The 12,395-nt window shown below is 46.9% G+C and overlaps 1 protein-coding gene across 1 annotated transcript in view; it reads left to right on the top strand.

Annotated features, from left to right (window-relative positions):
• Positions 1 to 11,645, top strand: part of CMTM7 (CKLF like MARVEL transmembrane domain containing 7) — a 51,598-nt gene extending 39,953 nt beyond the window's left edge. The window contains exons 2-5 of the mRNA XM_052000512.1: positions 4,520 to 4,693; positions 7,652 to 7,750; positions 9,992 to 10,073; positions 11,056 to 11,645. Of these exons, the coding sequence (XP_051856472.1) occupies positions 4,520 to 4,693; positions 7,652 to 7,750; positions 9,992 to 10,073; positions 11,056 to 11,069 (369 nt within the window). The 3' untranslated portion in view covers positions 11,070 to 11,645. The remainder of the gene's footprint in view (positions 1 to 4,519; positions 4,694 to 7,651; positions 7,751 to 9,991; positions 10,074 to 11,055) is intronic.
• The last annotated feature ends 750 nt before the right edge of the window (positions 11,646 to 12,395 follow it).

Genomic DNA, 12,395 nt, shown 5'->3' with positions numbered 1-12,395 from the left:
GAATCCATGACTTCCTGCCTCTTGCGCCATACTCTATGGGCATTGTATTCCCCTTGGCATTAAGTAGAGCTTCACCCAGGTCTGTAACTACTCTGGAGTTTTGGGAGTCTTTTTCTGGACCCCCTCAGCACAGTTTTCACTGTTCAACTCATCCCTACAAGTCCATGAGATAGGGAGGTGCTGGAGCATCGTGGAAAAGCATTAGATTTGGGTCAGGGGTTCTGAGTTGGAACCTTGGTTCTGACACATCCCAGCTGGGTGACTCTGGGAAAATCATTTAACCTTCCTTATCTAGCAAGTCCCATTTGCGTTACCTGCTCTATGGGGCCGTGAGAACAGTGCTTTATGGGCTTCTGAAGTTGCTATTCAGTGTGTGCTCTTGGGTTGGCAGGACACTAGGCCTCGTCCTCAGCCTGGGCCCCCACAGGCTGCTTCCCACATGACCTTTCAGTCTTTATCTTCTTCACCTTCATGCCACCTCTCTTCTAGTCCACCTGCCCTGTTGTTCCATCCCCTCCCTTTGTGCCCACCCGACCGTCACCCTGCTTAGAACCTTCAAGGCTCAGCAGCCACTCTCACACAGGGCCTTTCCCGATGGCCACTCCGTCCCCTTGCCTTCTTTAGCACATTCTCCCTCGTCAACTGATTTTGCCGTGCTTTGTTACTAAATTGTAGATGTTGTTTTGTGAGTAAGAATCATATTAAACACATATCCACTGTACAATGTTGGCAGAATGGTTTTTCATTTCTGCCTCAGAGTCTGGAAACCTTGGGCTACGGCCCTCCCTCTGACATTTCCTGGCTGTGTCATCTTGGATAAATCACCTCCTGACCTCTTAGAGCTCTCAGACACTCTCTGAGACTGATTTGTCAAGATCTGTCCAATCTGCACGGTGGAGGGCCATTTTCCAGTGAGGATTCCCTGCACCAATGAAATCACAGGCATAGCCCCCCTCATTCACCCCCAAAATGCAGTTATGCACAGTGGGGGTAGGACTAAAGCAGTTAATTCAGACTAAGGACACATCCTGAAGCTGAAGCTTAATTATTTTGGCCATATCATGAGAAGACGGCATATATTAGAAATGACCCTGATGTTGGGAAAGAGTGAAGGCAAAGGGACGAGGGAATGGAGAAGGATGAGATGGAAGGATAATGTCATAAAGCAAAGAACAAAAGCCTGGACAGAGTCCCGGAGACAGAGGAGGAGAGAAGGGGGCTGATGTGCCCTGGAGAATTAGCAGGATATGACACGCTCTCATGCTATAAAATCACATGCAATTTTTGACATACGTATTTTGGGGTTTGTACATATTGTGTCCAGAGTATGTGCACATGAATCATGGACACCCCCTTTGGATGTCTGGGATCCCCTTCTCAGACTCAGATTTTTAAATCATTGAAGGAAAAGCTAAATTTCAATCACAGGTTAATGAAAATAAAGATGCAGCTTTTTTTCCCATTTAAGTTCAAGGATACCCTTGAAATCTAATAAATTAATTCAGGGACTCCAGGTTCAGGATCCCTATCTTAGTAGAAATGTAAACTCCTTGAGGGCAAAAGCCATCTCCCTTTGTGTCTTCAGTATGTAGAACAAAGGCCTGACCTATAGTATGCCTTTTATTGAATTGATTTACCCCCATTTTTCAAATATCAAAACTGAGGCTAAGAGGTTGTGACTTACCCAGAATAATATAACTAGTTAATTTCAGGAGGGAACAAGCCAGGAGCTCTTCCCTACCTGCAGCAGATGCCCAATTAATGTTATGGGGTATGCATAAGAATACCTGCCTCACCCCCAATCACTGCACCTATATGGATTTACATGGGCTTTGCACAGCATTGTGGGTAGTGGAGGCCCTACCTGATTGCTGGGACTTACTATGAGTCCCCTTTTAGTCTGAAGGTTAATAACCCCAGTTACTGGACTCCTTTGAGATCCAGTGGCTGTACTGGTCTGTCTCAGCCCTAGGGAAGAAGTATTAGAAGATCTTTCCTCCTAGCAGTAGAGATATGGGGGACTATGGGTGCAGAATACCACTTGTGCTGGTAGAAAAGGGCAAGATTGGCTTGGCTGTCTATATAGATTCAGCTCTGCTGGATGTGAGAGAAGAGAAAGATCTGTAAATGAACCACAAATGAGATAAAAATTTTAAAAAATTAAAAAAGAAAAGACATCCATAGAACTGTTTTATGAAATTCTCCAATAGCAAGTGCAAAGGCATTGTGGGAGACGATTAACTCAACAAACTCAAGAGACCATGACATGCTTGCCATCTTGTGAAACGGCACAGATCGGGGCATTTCTGCCATCGAGTACAATGTGTTATTCCAAGAAAAACCCTCTTCAACAAGGAGGGTGCTTTCTGGTTCACTGGCAGGCACACTGGGCTGGGAGCCAGAAGACCAGTTTGGAAATCCTGGCTCGGCCGCTGATTAGTTGTGAAACACTCGGCCAAAACCCATCGTCTCTATGGGTCTTACTTCATCTGTAAGATGGGGGGGCTCTGAGACAAGGTCTTTTTTTTTTTTTTTTCACGTGTCACATCTTGGGTCCCTGAGGGCAGTCTATGAACTTCTCCTACATTTTAAGTGCATAAAATAAAATATAGAGAACTATATGGAAAATCAATTACAATGAAGTACAATTGTACAATGTACAATAATTATTTTTTAAATTCATGGTCTCCCAGGCCAAGATCTCTGCTTTTAAGGTCCCTTCTAGGTCCAAATCTGATCCCATGGTTTTATTCATAGTGAAACTCCAGAGGTTTACTTCCATGGGGAAAAAGAAATGAAAAAATAAGCATTTATTGAGCACTTACTGTTTGTAAGGAACACAGTAAAAAACAAGTCCTCACTATGACAGAGGCATTTCATAAGGACCATAGGATTTTGTAGAGTTAAAAAGAATGACCTTACAAGGCTTCTAATTATTCAGGATGCAATAGGGAACCATTGGAAATGTTTGAGCAAAGGTAGTGCCATGTCTGGAGCTGTACACGATTCCTTCACTCAAATGTTTTCACCGATTCCCTACTGCATCCTGATTAAATTATGAACACCAGATTAAATTGCCGACCTCTTTCTGGCCTTCATTTCTTTCCCCAAGCTGAGGGCCACCCTCCAGTCTTAGCTCCTGCTACTCCCAGTCAGAGGGATGATCTCAAAGGCCATCTCTCTAATGGAACCCATATTGGAATAAGAATCCTATCTAGAACGTTCCCAGCAAGTGCTCAGCCAGCGAGCCCTTGCCTCTCTGGAATGGCTCAGAATCGTGGGGCTCTTCCCTTCACATCCGGTCCCGATCTCCTCGAACCAGCTTGGGAAGGTTCCTTGCTCATTTGGGGACATCTGGGATCTTTGGGGTTCTTACAAAGTTGGTGGGTCTCCTTCCAACCTGGACAGAAATCCCTTCAGCTTCCAGGACCGAGCCAGCAGACCTTGAGGGGCACAACCTTGATGCAGGCCACAGAGCCCAGCTGCACCCTGCACTCCGTGGCCATCCCTGGTGGTTTTGGGGATGGGCGTGTGGCCAAAATCCAGAGCTGGCTCTGCTGCCAAGGAGCGAAACACTGAGTTTTGGGGTTTAGAAAAGCCATCGCTTCTGATTCTGGTTGGTTAACTGGAGAGGAACTGAGAGGAGGCTCTGGGGCTTCAGTGCATAGAGCAAAGGGGTCCAGACAAATACTGAGGTGCAGTCAGGCTCAGAATCAATATTGTTTTGTTTTGACATTTAAGTGCTCTCTAATCCCACAGTAAAACAACATGTGCACATCCCTTAGGCTTGGGAAAGGGCTCCTCCGAGGCCTGCTGGGGAACCCAGGTTAGCTTGTTCCTCCCAAAGAGAGGCTCTGGAAGATGCCCTTCACCAATGGACACCTGCTCCATGGCTGAGTCCCTTGGGTAAATCGGGCTTTACAGAAGAATGGCTCTTTCTGCTGGGGTGGGGCTAGGGAGAATGAACTGCATCGTGGAGGAGCTGTCCCACTTAGCAGGATTTACTAAAGGCCCTCATTACTGAGACTGGCTTCTTCAGTCAACCTCCGCCATCATCAAGAACTGGGCATTTCTCCCTGTGTTCTGTAGAATTACACTGCAGGCACCCCTCCCTTATCAGTGTATACACATAATTAATATTAATCATATACTAATAGAATGTATCAGTCAGTGAACATTTATTAAGCACCTACTGTGTGCCAGGCACCATGCTAAGAGCTGAAATGGTGCAGAGTTTGTAAGCTCTTTGAGGGCAGAAACAGTATTGTCTGTCTTTGGATCCCCAGAACTTAAGTTATGTCTGACACATACTAAGAGCTTTATTAAATTCATGTTGACTTGTCTGATATTCCTGTCCAAAAGTTATAGATTCAGATCCTATTTCTGACACTAGTTGTATGATTATGACCAAGTGATTTTTCAGAGGCCAGAGTTTTCTCCACGGCACCAGGAGGAAGCTCCGTTCAGTGAAGCTCCCTTTGGGAGAGCGGCTCTTCAATCTCCATTTCTCTTCCTGCAGGTATCTCTTCTTATTGCTTTTCTCTGCGTGAAGAACTCCATGTGGACCGACTATAGTGCCTACAGCTACTTTGAAGTGGTCACCATGTGTGATCTGCTGATGATTCTCGTCTTCTACCTGGTCCACCTTTTCTACCTCTACAGGATGCTCACCTGTATCAGCTGGCCCTTGGCGGTAAGCGGGCTGGCAGCCTTGGGGTGGGAGCTGCACAGCGGAGTGCTCTGCTTGGTCACTGGAATGGGAGGGAGGGAAGCCATCCTGTCATCTTTCCAGGTGGTCCAGGTTAATCCTTTAATTTGGCACCCACTGGCCTAATTATCCGTTGTCAGTGATTACCTCTTACTGATTAAGAGAAGATCTGGTAGGCTGCTCTCCTGATTTCCACCCCTTAGTGCTTCAAAACAGATGAGGATTTGGGAGGGAGGACAAAGCTCAAGAAGCCCATTTCTAACACTTTCCTAATGAATTGTTACTCAATAAACTTTTTTAAAGTACCTACTTTGTGCCTCACACTGTGCTAAGCTAAATGTAACACAATTTGGCTACAAAATAACCGGTGGAGACAAATAGCAATTGCTAACCTTTTTTTTTTTTTAATTGATAGACTTAAAATTATGTTTGGGGGGAAAAGGGGAAACATTTAAATGGAAAAAAAAAAAAAAAGCACAGTATCTAGCTAGTTAGTCTTCTTCCCCCTTCCTCCCTCTCTCTCTCTAGCTAGTCTTCTCTCTCTCTCTATTTCTTTCTCTCGCTCTCTGTTTCTCTCTCTCTCTCTCTCTCTCTCTCTCTCTCTCTCTCTCTCTCTCTTCCCCTCTCAAAGTTTGAAATTGATCACTGAATTTATTTCACTACAATAGTGAAATAGACACTATAATTGATCAAAATACACACGCCTCTTCACTGGGAGAAAATGTTGGTGAATGTATAGATGCTCCATCCTTGCTATTGCACAGTGCCTGGCTCCTAACAGGTGCTTCCTGATCAACTGCTCTCTGCTAGCTTGGGAATCTGAAAGTGCAGGGAGCTCCCGAAGCTCCTGACCACCATTTCTGGTTCATGTTTGCGGCACCAAGTAGCAAGCTCCTTCTATCCTCCCGGTTGTCTGTCTGCTGCATCTGCAGAAGGACAGTGTGCAGAAGAATGGGGGTAGGAGGCAGGGCAGGGATTTCAGCAGACAGTCACATGCTCTGCCCTTTCAGGCCTTCATTATCTCCTTGCCTCCTCTGAGTTTGCGCTGAATCCCAGAAATGAAAAAGCTCAGGGACATGTCTTTGAAGGGCTCCTGTCTGGTTTCCCTTTCTGCTTTCTCTTTGCCTCCTCCTTTCTCTGTTTTCTCCTTTCCCCTCCTTTGTCCTGGAGGTTCTGCCCCACACAGCCAGTCCCTGCTTCCCATCACTCTCCAGTCTATCCAGCGTGAGAGTTTGGTTACAAGGAAGCCGGAGGAAGAGGAAAGACTGAGCAATGTTTCTAATCATAGTGAAATCCATTTCTGACAGCCCAAGGGATGTGTTTTTGGAAATGGAAACTCCTGTAGACCAAGACAGAGCCTTAAAGAGGAAACTTAATCTTTTAGTGGCCTCAACAAAGACAGAGTCTCCTTGATGTCACATGGAAGCTATTTATTTGAATATGAAAGAAAGCCATTCCTGGAATATCTAGGCTGGATCCAGGCCCAAATTTAGAAAGAGTATTCCTACTTTGGTGGGTCTCCAAGAGAAATACAAACGATATAGGAGCTACAAGTCATAAGATTGAATAGTAATAATCATCATAACTCCCATGAGTCTCTAACATTATAGGACTTTATCTTTATTTCATTTGCTCCTCTCATTTATCCCATGATACCTACTGCTCTTATTCCCATTTTAGAGATGAGGAAACTGAAGCTCAAATGTAGTTAGGTATCTCATTACCAATCTTTATCTGAGATGGGATTAAAAGCTTGTGCTTCTGATTCCTGTGTCTAGCACCACCCACTGAGCCATGTTTGCATTCTAGTTGAAGGAACTGGGGATTTTAAGTTGGAAAAGAGAAATCTTGCAGGGCTGAGGCGGTGAAAGAGCGGGGCACGGTGGCCATGTTTAAATTCAGATATTTGGAGAGTGGTTACAAGGACGAGGGATTGGACTTACTCTACTTGACCCACCAGAAGATGCAGAAGTTACAAGAGAGACAGATTTAAGTAAACTTCCTAACAATTGGAACTGTTTCCAAATGCCTGGGAGGTTTCTGAGCAAAGCCCCACCTTTGTGTGTCTGCTGTAGAGCGAGCTCTTGTTCAGGTCCCCCAGGTCTTTTCCATTTCTGGGATTCAGCACAGACTCGGGGGAGGCAAGGTGAGGAGCACCCTAGATGAACCTAGGAGGGAGAAAACCCCCTTTGATCCATGTTTCACAACTTCCTTCCAAGTTCTGTTTGGCCCTCACGGTAACTGTAAGATAGCTGCTGCTCTCAGCTCCAGATAAAGAAGGAACTGGGGGTTTTAACTTGGAGAGCCCCATGTGGTAAAGAACCTCAAACTTCATCCTGTTGACGGACTCACAGACTCTCTGTGGTCAGTAATGAGAAGTAGGGGCACGGAACTTTTGCACAAGGCAGAGAAGACCCAAAGCTGCTTTGCCGGGACCTTTGACCCTGGGAATGGAGCCAGTGGCTTCCTTGGATGATTTAGCTGCGTGGCGGTGGGGAAGGGAGAGAGGATCATTTGTCATTCTCTGCAAAGCCAGAATCGTCTTCCAAAAGAAGCAAGCAGTTGTTGGCAGCTCTTTTGGCGAGCTAAGTTTTTATTCTGTCCCCTTTTCTTTTTTCCTTTTTTTTCTCTTTTTCTTCTTCTCTCTCTCTCTCTCTTTCTCTCTCTCTTTTTTTCTTTTCTCCCTTTGCTCCTGGCTTGCCCTATCTCCCTCTTGGTTTGTCTCATGCTGTATCTGAATAGAGCCACCTGGAGTCAGGGGATGACTCCCTTTCTTGGTTTTCATTCTCCCTGGTGTCACAGCTACCCCACCCAACACCCCACGAGCAATACTCTAGAGACAGACCCTCCCAGGCCAGACTATCCCCCACCCACACCCTGTGAGCAATGCTCTCATCGCTCCCAGGCCAGACTACCCACTTTCTGCATCTTTCTCTCCTCCAGGAATTCCTCCATTACTTAATTGGTACAAGCCTCCTGCTGATTGCATCCATTGTGGCAGCATCCAAGAGTTACGGCGTAGACGGGCTCGTGGCCGGAGCGGTGAGGAGCGTTCTCTCGACCAAGCACCCCAAAATTCAGGCACTTCTTTGATCTGGCACATGGATAACGGGAGCATAGCTATAGAACTGAAAGGGACCTTAGAGGGCATCTAATCCAAGCCCATCCAAGAGATGCTCGAATCTAACTGTCTCATTTTATAGAGGAGGAAACTGAGTCAGAGAATTTAAGTGACTTCATCAGGTCACAGCTCATCAGTGTCACAAGAAGTATTTGAAAGCAAGTCCTCTAGACTCCAAATCCCATATTCCAAAGTCAGTAAACATTTATTAAGCACCTACTATGTGCCAGGCACTGTGCTAATGGCTGGGTCTACAAAAAGAGTCAGACTCAAGTCAGCCATCAAAGACCTCACAATCTAATGAGGAAGAAAGGTTGGAGGCAACAGGAAAAATTATGAAGTAGGATAAACTGATAGTAAATGAGAGGGAGAAGGCACTGGAGCTCAGAGGGGCTGGGAAAGGCTCCAAAACAACAACAAGAGCTACTACTGATAACGATGCTTTGATGTTTACAAAGTGCTCTAAGTCTGTTATCTCATTTGAGTCTCCCAAAATTCTGGGCAATTGTTGCTGTTTTTAATCCCCCTCTCACAGAGGCAGAAATCAAAGCTCAGGAAGATCAGGTGACTTTCCCAGGACAATGTCACCATTGGGTCCCATTCTTCCCGATTTAAGCCCAGTGCCCTCTGAGATGACATTGAGCACATACTTACTTTGAGGTTTACCTAAGTAATTTCACTGGGGACTTATCCATTATTCCCATTATACAGATAAGGAAAGTGAGGTCACATGACAGGTAGATTTTGGATGGAAATCTTCCTGACTTTATCAGGCAGCCTAAGCCACTCACCCCGCCTTTCACTCTGACCAAGTATGTGAAACCTCAGGACACAAACCACATCTGGGCTCTTAGGGCACTGAACCTTTGGGCAGAGCCCATGTAAGACACAAGGCATCCAGGGCAGTGGAGGCAGGAAGACCTGAGTTCAAATCTTGGTTCATTTAAATAGCTAAGACTGGGCAAGCCACCAAAGCTCTTCTAAGCTCTGTTCCCTTCATGTGCAGTCGTACTAGTACCTCCTTTACAGGGTTGCTGTGAGTGAAGTTAGTTAATAGACACAAAGTATTTCACAAAACTTAGAGTGCCGTATAAGCGTCATCATCACATCGCCTGCTTGGGAGGGCCTCCTGTCTTAGCTGGGGCAGACCGGACCCGGGGACATTCAGCTGAACGAGATGATGGAGCGAGGGGAACAATTGCAGCAGAATCCAGCTGACAGAGGCTCATTCTGCAGACAATTGCACGAGAGAAGCCTTCACAATGATGGGCTTGTCAGTCAGTACCAACAGAATCAAGGAAGGGGCTGCTGCTGGCAGTGGCAGCTGGTGGAAGGCGCCCAGCATCTCGGGGTTAATCTTCACCTTGGGCCATAGAGGGGCCAGACAGGGCCCGCTGCCCTAGGCCACCCTCGCCCAAGCCAGAGGCGCCAATCATGGGTACTTTGAAAGCGCTTTCACTTTTGGGCACTACTTTCTATTATCTCACTTGATTTGAGTGACCAGAATACTTCATTTCATGGGTCTCAGTTTCCTCATCTGTAAAAAGTAGGGTGAGGGTGGACCAAGAGATCACCAGTTCTGACATTCGTTGCCCCTCTCGACTGCAATTGCAGCCACTAGTGGTCCTGATGTTGGCGGTCTCTCTGCCTCAAAAGGGGTGAGTTCTACTCAAACCCAATTTTGGGGCAAGAGGCAACAAAACCAGCCAGGAGATTGAAGTGCTAAGCATCCACCCTCACCCCCACCTCCTTCCCTCCACCCCAGCCTGAATTTGCTGGCATCTTGTGTTCCCCCTCCTTCTTCCTCCCTTGTAGTAGATCAAAGGGCTCTGGCAATTTGGGAATGGGAGAGACAGCCTTCCATTCATTCATTTACTCACCCCCCCCCCAAATTACCAAGGGTGAGAGCTGGAAGGGACCCTGAGACCCAACCCCTCCATTGGAGAATTGGGAAAAGATAAATGACTTAGCACACACTAAGGGATAGAGTCAGCCCAGTTCCTCTCGACTGTCCCCACACAGCTAAGATCCAAAAGAGAGGGGATGTCCATGGGAGATAAAGCGCGTGGTGGGGCCTGGGAAGCGTGGGACCCATGGCGAGGCTTGTTAGCCTCAGAGCTGGGGATGAATGCCCTTCCCTCTCCCTTTCTTCTCGGCCTCAGGTCTTTGGGTTCCTGGCTACTGTGCTGTGCATGGTGAGCATCTGGTCGTCTTACAAGATCTCGTGTATAACCCAGGCCACAGGTGAGTGACCGCCCAATTCCATACAAAACAGTTTGCTGAAAATGGGAGTTTCTCTGCATCGGGGAGAGCTCGCCCCTCCTAGAAGGAAGAGAATTAGGCTGCAGGAGGAGACGCCAACCCCCAGGCCCGGCTCTAAAGCAGTTTGGGTTGTGGATGGGGGAAAGGAAGGGCTGGAGCACTCTGTTCCCTCCTGCTTGCCCTCTTTCCTCCCCAAGAGGCCTTACGTTTGAGCATTAGCTTCAGGCGGGGGAGGGGTGTCGGGAAACTACTCCCAAAAAATGAATTGAAGAAAACTTTTAAAATTTTGTCATTTCTTTATGTTTTTCTTTCTAAATGTTAATTGTTTTTACATCACTCTCATTTCCAGGGATATCATTTCCCTGTCCCTTCCACATTAAGCTATTCCTTCTCAGAGTAAAAAAAAAAAAAATTAATCAACACATTAATAGTATTGTATATACTCTCTACCCATAATCCCTCTCCTCTGCAAAGAAGAGAATTTTAATGGCTTAGAAGGTGGCAGCACAGTGAGCATTTTCTTCCCTACTGTCCATCAGGGCTCAAGGATTAGGGATTAGAGAGCAGGGATCAAACAATTGAGACCAACAGCTCATGTTTCCACAGTACTTTCTAATTTACAAAAAGCACTTTTCTGAAAAGTAAGCTTTGTGAGGTAGAGAGCTTAGGAATTATTATCCCCATTTTCCAGAAAAGCAAACTAAAGTTCCAAGAGATTTAATGACTTGCCCACAGTTAGTTAGTCTTAGAGTTGGGACTTTAAAAACCCTCTGTCTTTTGATTGCAAGCCCAGCATCCTTTTCACCCTATTACATTGCCTCTCTTTGTATGATAATAATAATCACTCTCTAATATTTCATGGAGCTGGGCTGTACTGGTGCGGGCCGCCCTTCCGCTGATGCAGATTGTGGATGGGCGCCACCAGTGAACGGCCGTCTGACCCGACCCTCCCTCTTCTTTCCAGCTGCAGCTGTGTGATAGCGTCACCCATAATGCCTCGTACCCCCTGGTAGGAAGAGCCCCCGTGGGGCAGAAGGGGACATACGGACGGCCGGAAGAACCACCTGTTGTGGGTGGGAGGAAGAAGGCTTTGGAAGCAAAGTCTTTGGTGCCAAAGTACTGCCCAGAAGGATGGCGAGCCTTCTTCAGGGCCCCCCCACGCCCTTCCTGGAGTTCTGTCCAGGAGATGGGCTTCCCCAGACTCCTGTTCCAGCTTTCTCAACAACAGCCCTGCCTCTTCTTGGGAAGGTGATGGCGCGGACTGGACTAGACGGGCCGGGAAGGGAAGCCGCATCTCAAGCCTGCTGCCTCCTGCTGTCCGGCAAACCTCTTCAGGTCCCAGGTTTCCCATTTCATAGGCGTGCGAGGCCGAGCCCTCTCTAATGCTGTCTTCAATTCAGTCTGGGCGGAAGGGGCGCTATCTCGCGAACATTATATATATCCTTTTGTAAAACCCCCTCTTCCCCATCCCTAATTTATCTGCTTTTGTAAATCCAACACTGATGTTCAGCTTGCTTAAAGTGAGATGCCCCCGATAAATCCCATACAACAGTAGTCGTCTGTGTCTCATTTCATCACCCTTGCCATAAACTGAAGGAAATAAAACCCAAAGTGGCTCACTGAGGGAGGGCCTGCTGGAGGCACAAAGCAGCCTCTCGGAGGGCAGGTCACTATTTGTTCTGGGCTTAGGGCCAGCCGCACGCTTGGTTCCATTATATTTTCACTAACGGTTCCATGATGCTGTGCTAAGCACTTTACTCACTTGGCCCCAAACAGCCTGGTGAGGATGATGTCATCCTTACAGAATGAGACTGCAGTGACTTGCCCAGGCTCACGTGGCTGTGTCCGAGGTAGGATTTGAACTCATCTCTTCCCGATTTCCCCTTCAGCGTTTCATCTGAAGTCTTTGATGTCTTCAGGTAAAGGTTGGAGACCATTTGTCACATGGTGATGGCGGGAGTTCCTCCAGATGTTTGACTGCTGAGCTCCCTTCTTTCTCACTCTGGGATTCTGTGAGCTCCACAATGAGGCGGAGCCAGTGCCTACAACAAAATACACATGGGTGCTAAGATCCAGTAGGTTATGCTGGGAAAAGCCCCAGAGTAACATACTGAAATTCTGGCTTCAAATCCCAGCCACTGTCATACTCCCTTCTGTGTTCCAGGCTAGGGGGCGCCATAGTGCACAAAGCACTGGACCTAAAGTCAGGAAGACTCCTCTTCATGAGTTCAAAGCGGTCCTCAGACACTTCCTTGCTGTGTGACTCTGGTCAAATCACTTCACTCTGTCTACCTCAATGATCTC

Source organism: Antechinus flavipes, chromosome 5, assembly GCF_016432865.1.
Source record: "Antechinus flavipes isolate AdamAnt ecotype Samford, QLD, Australia chromosome 5, AdamAnt_v2, whole genome shotgun sequence".
Lineage (NCBI taxonomy): Eukaryota > Metazoa > Chordata > Mammalia > Dasyuromorphia > Dasyuridae > Antechinus > Antechinus flavipes.
This window is presented reverse-complemented; position numbering and strand designations above follow the sequence as displayed.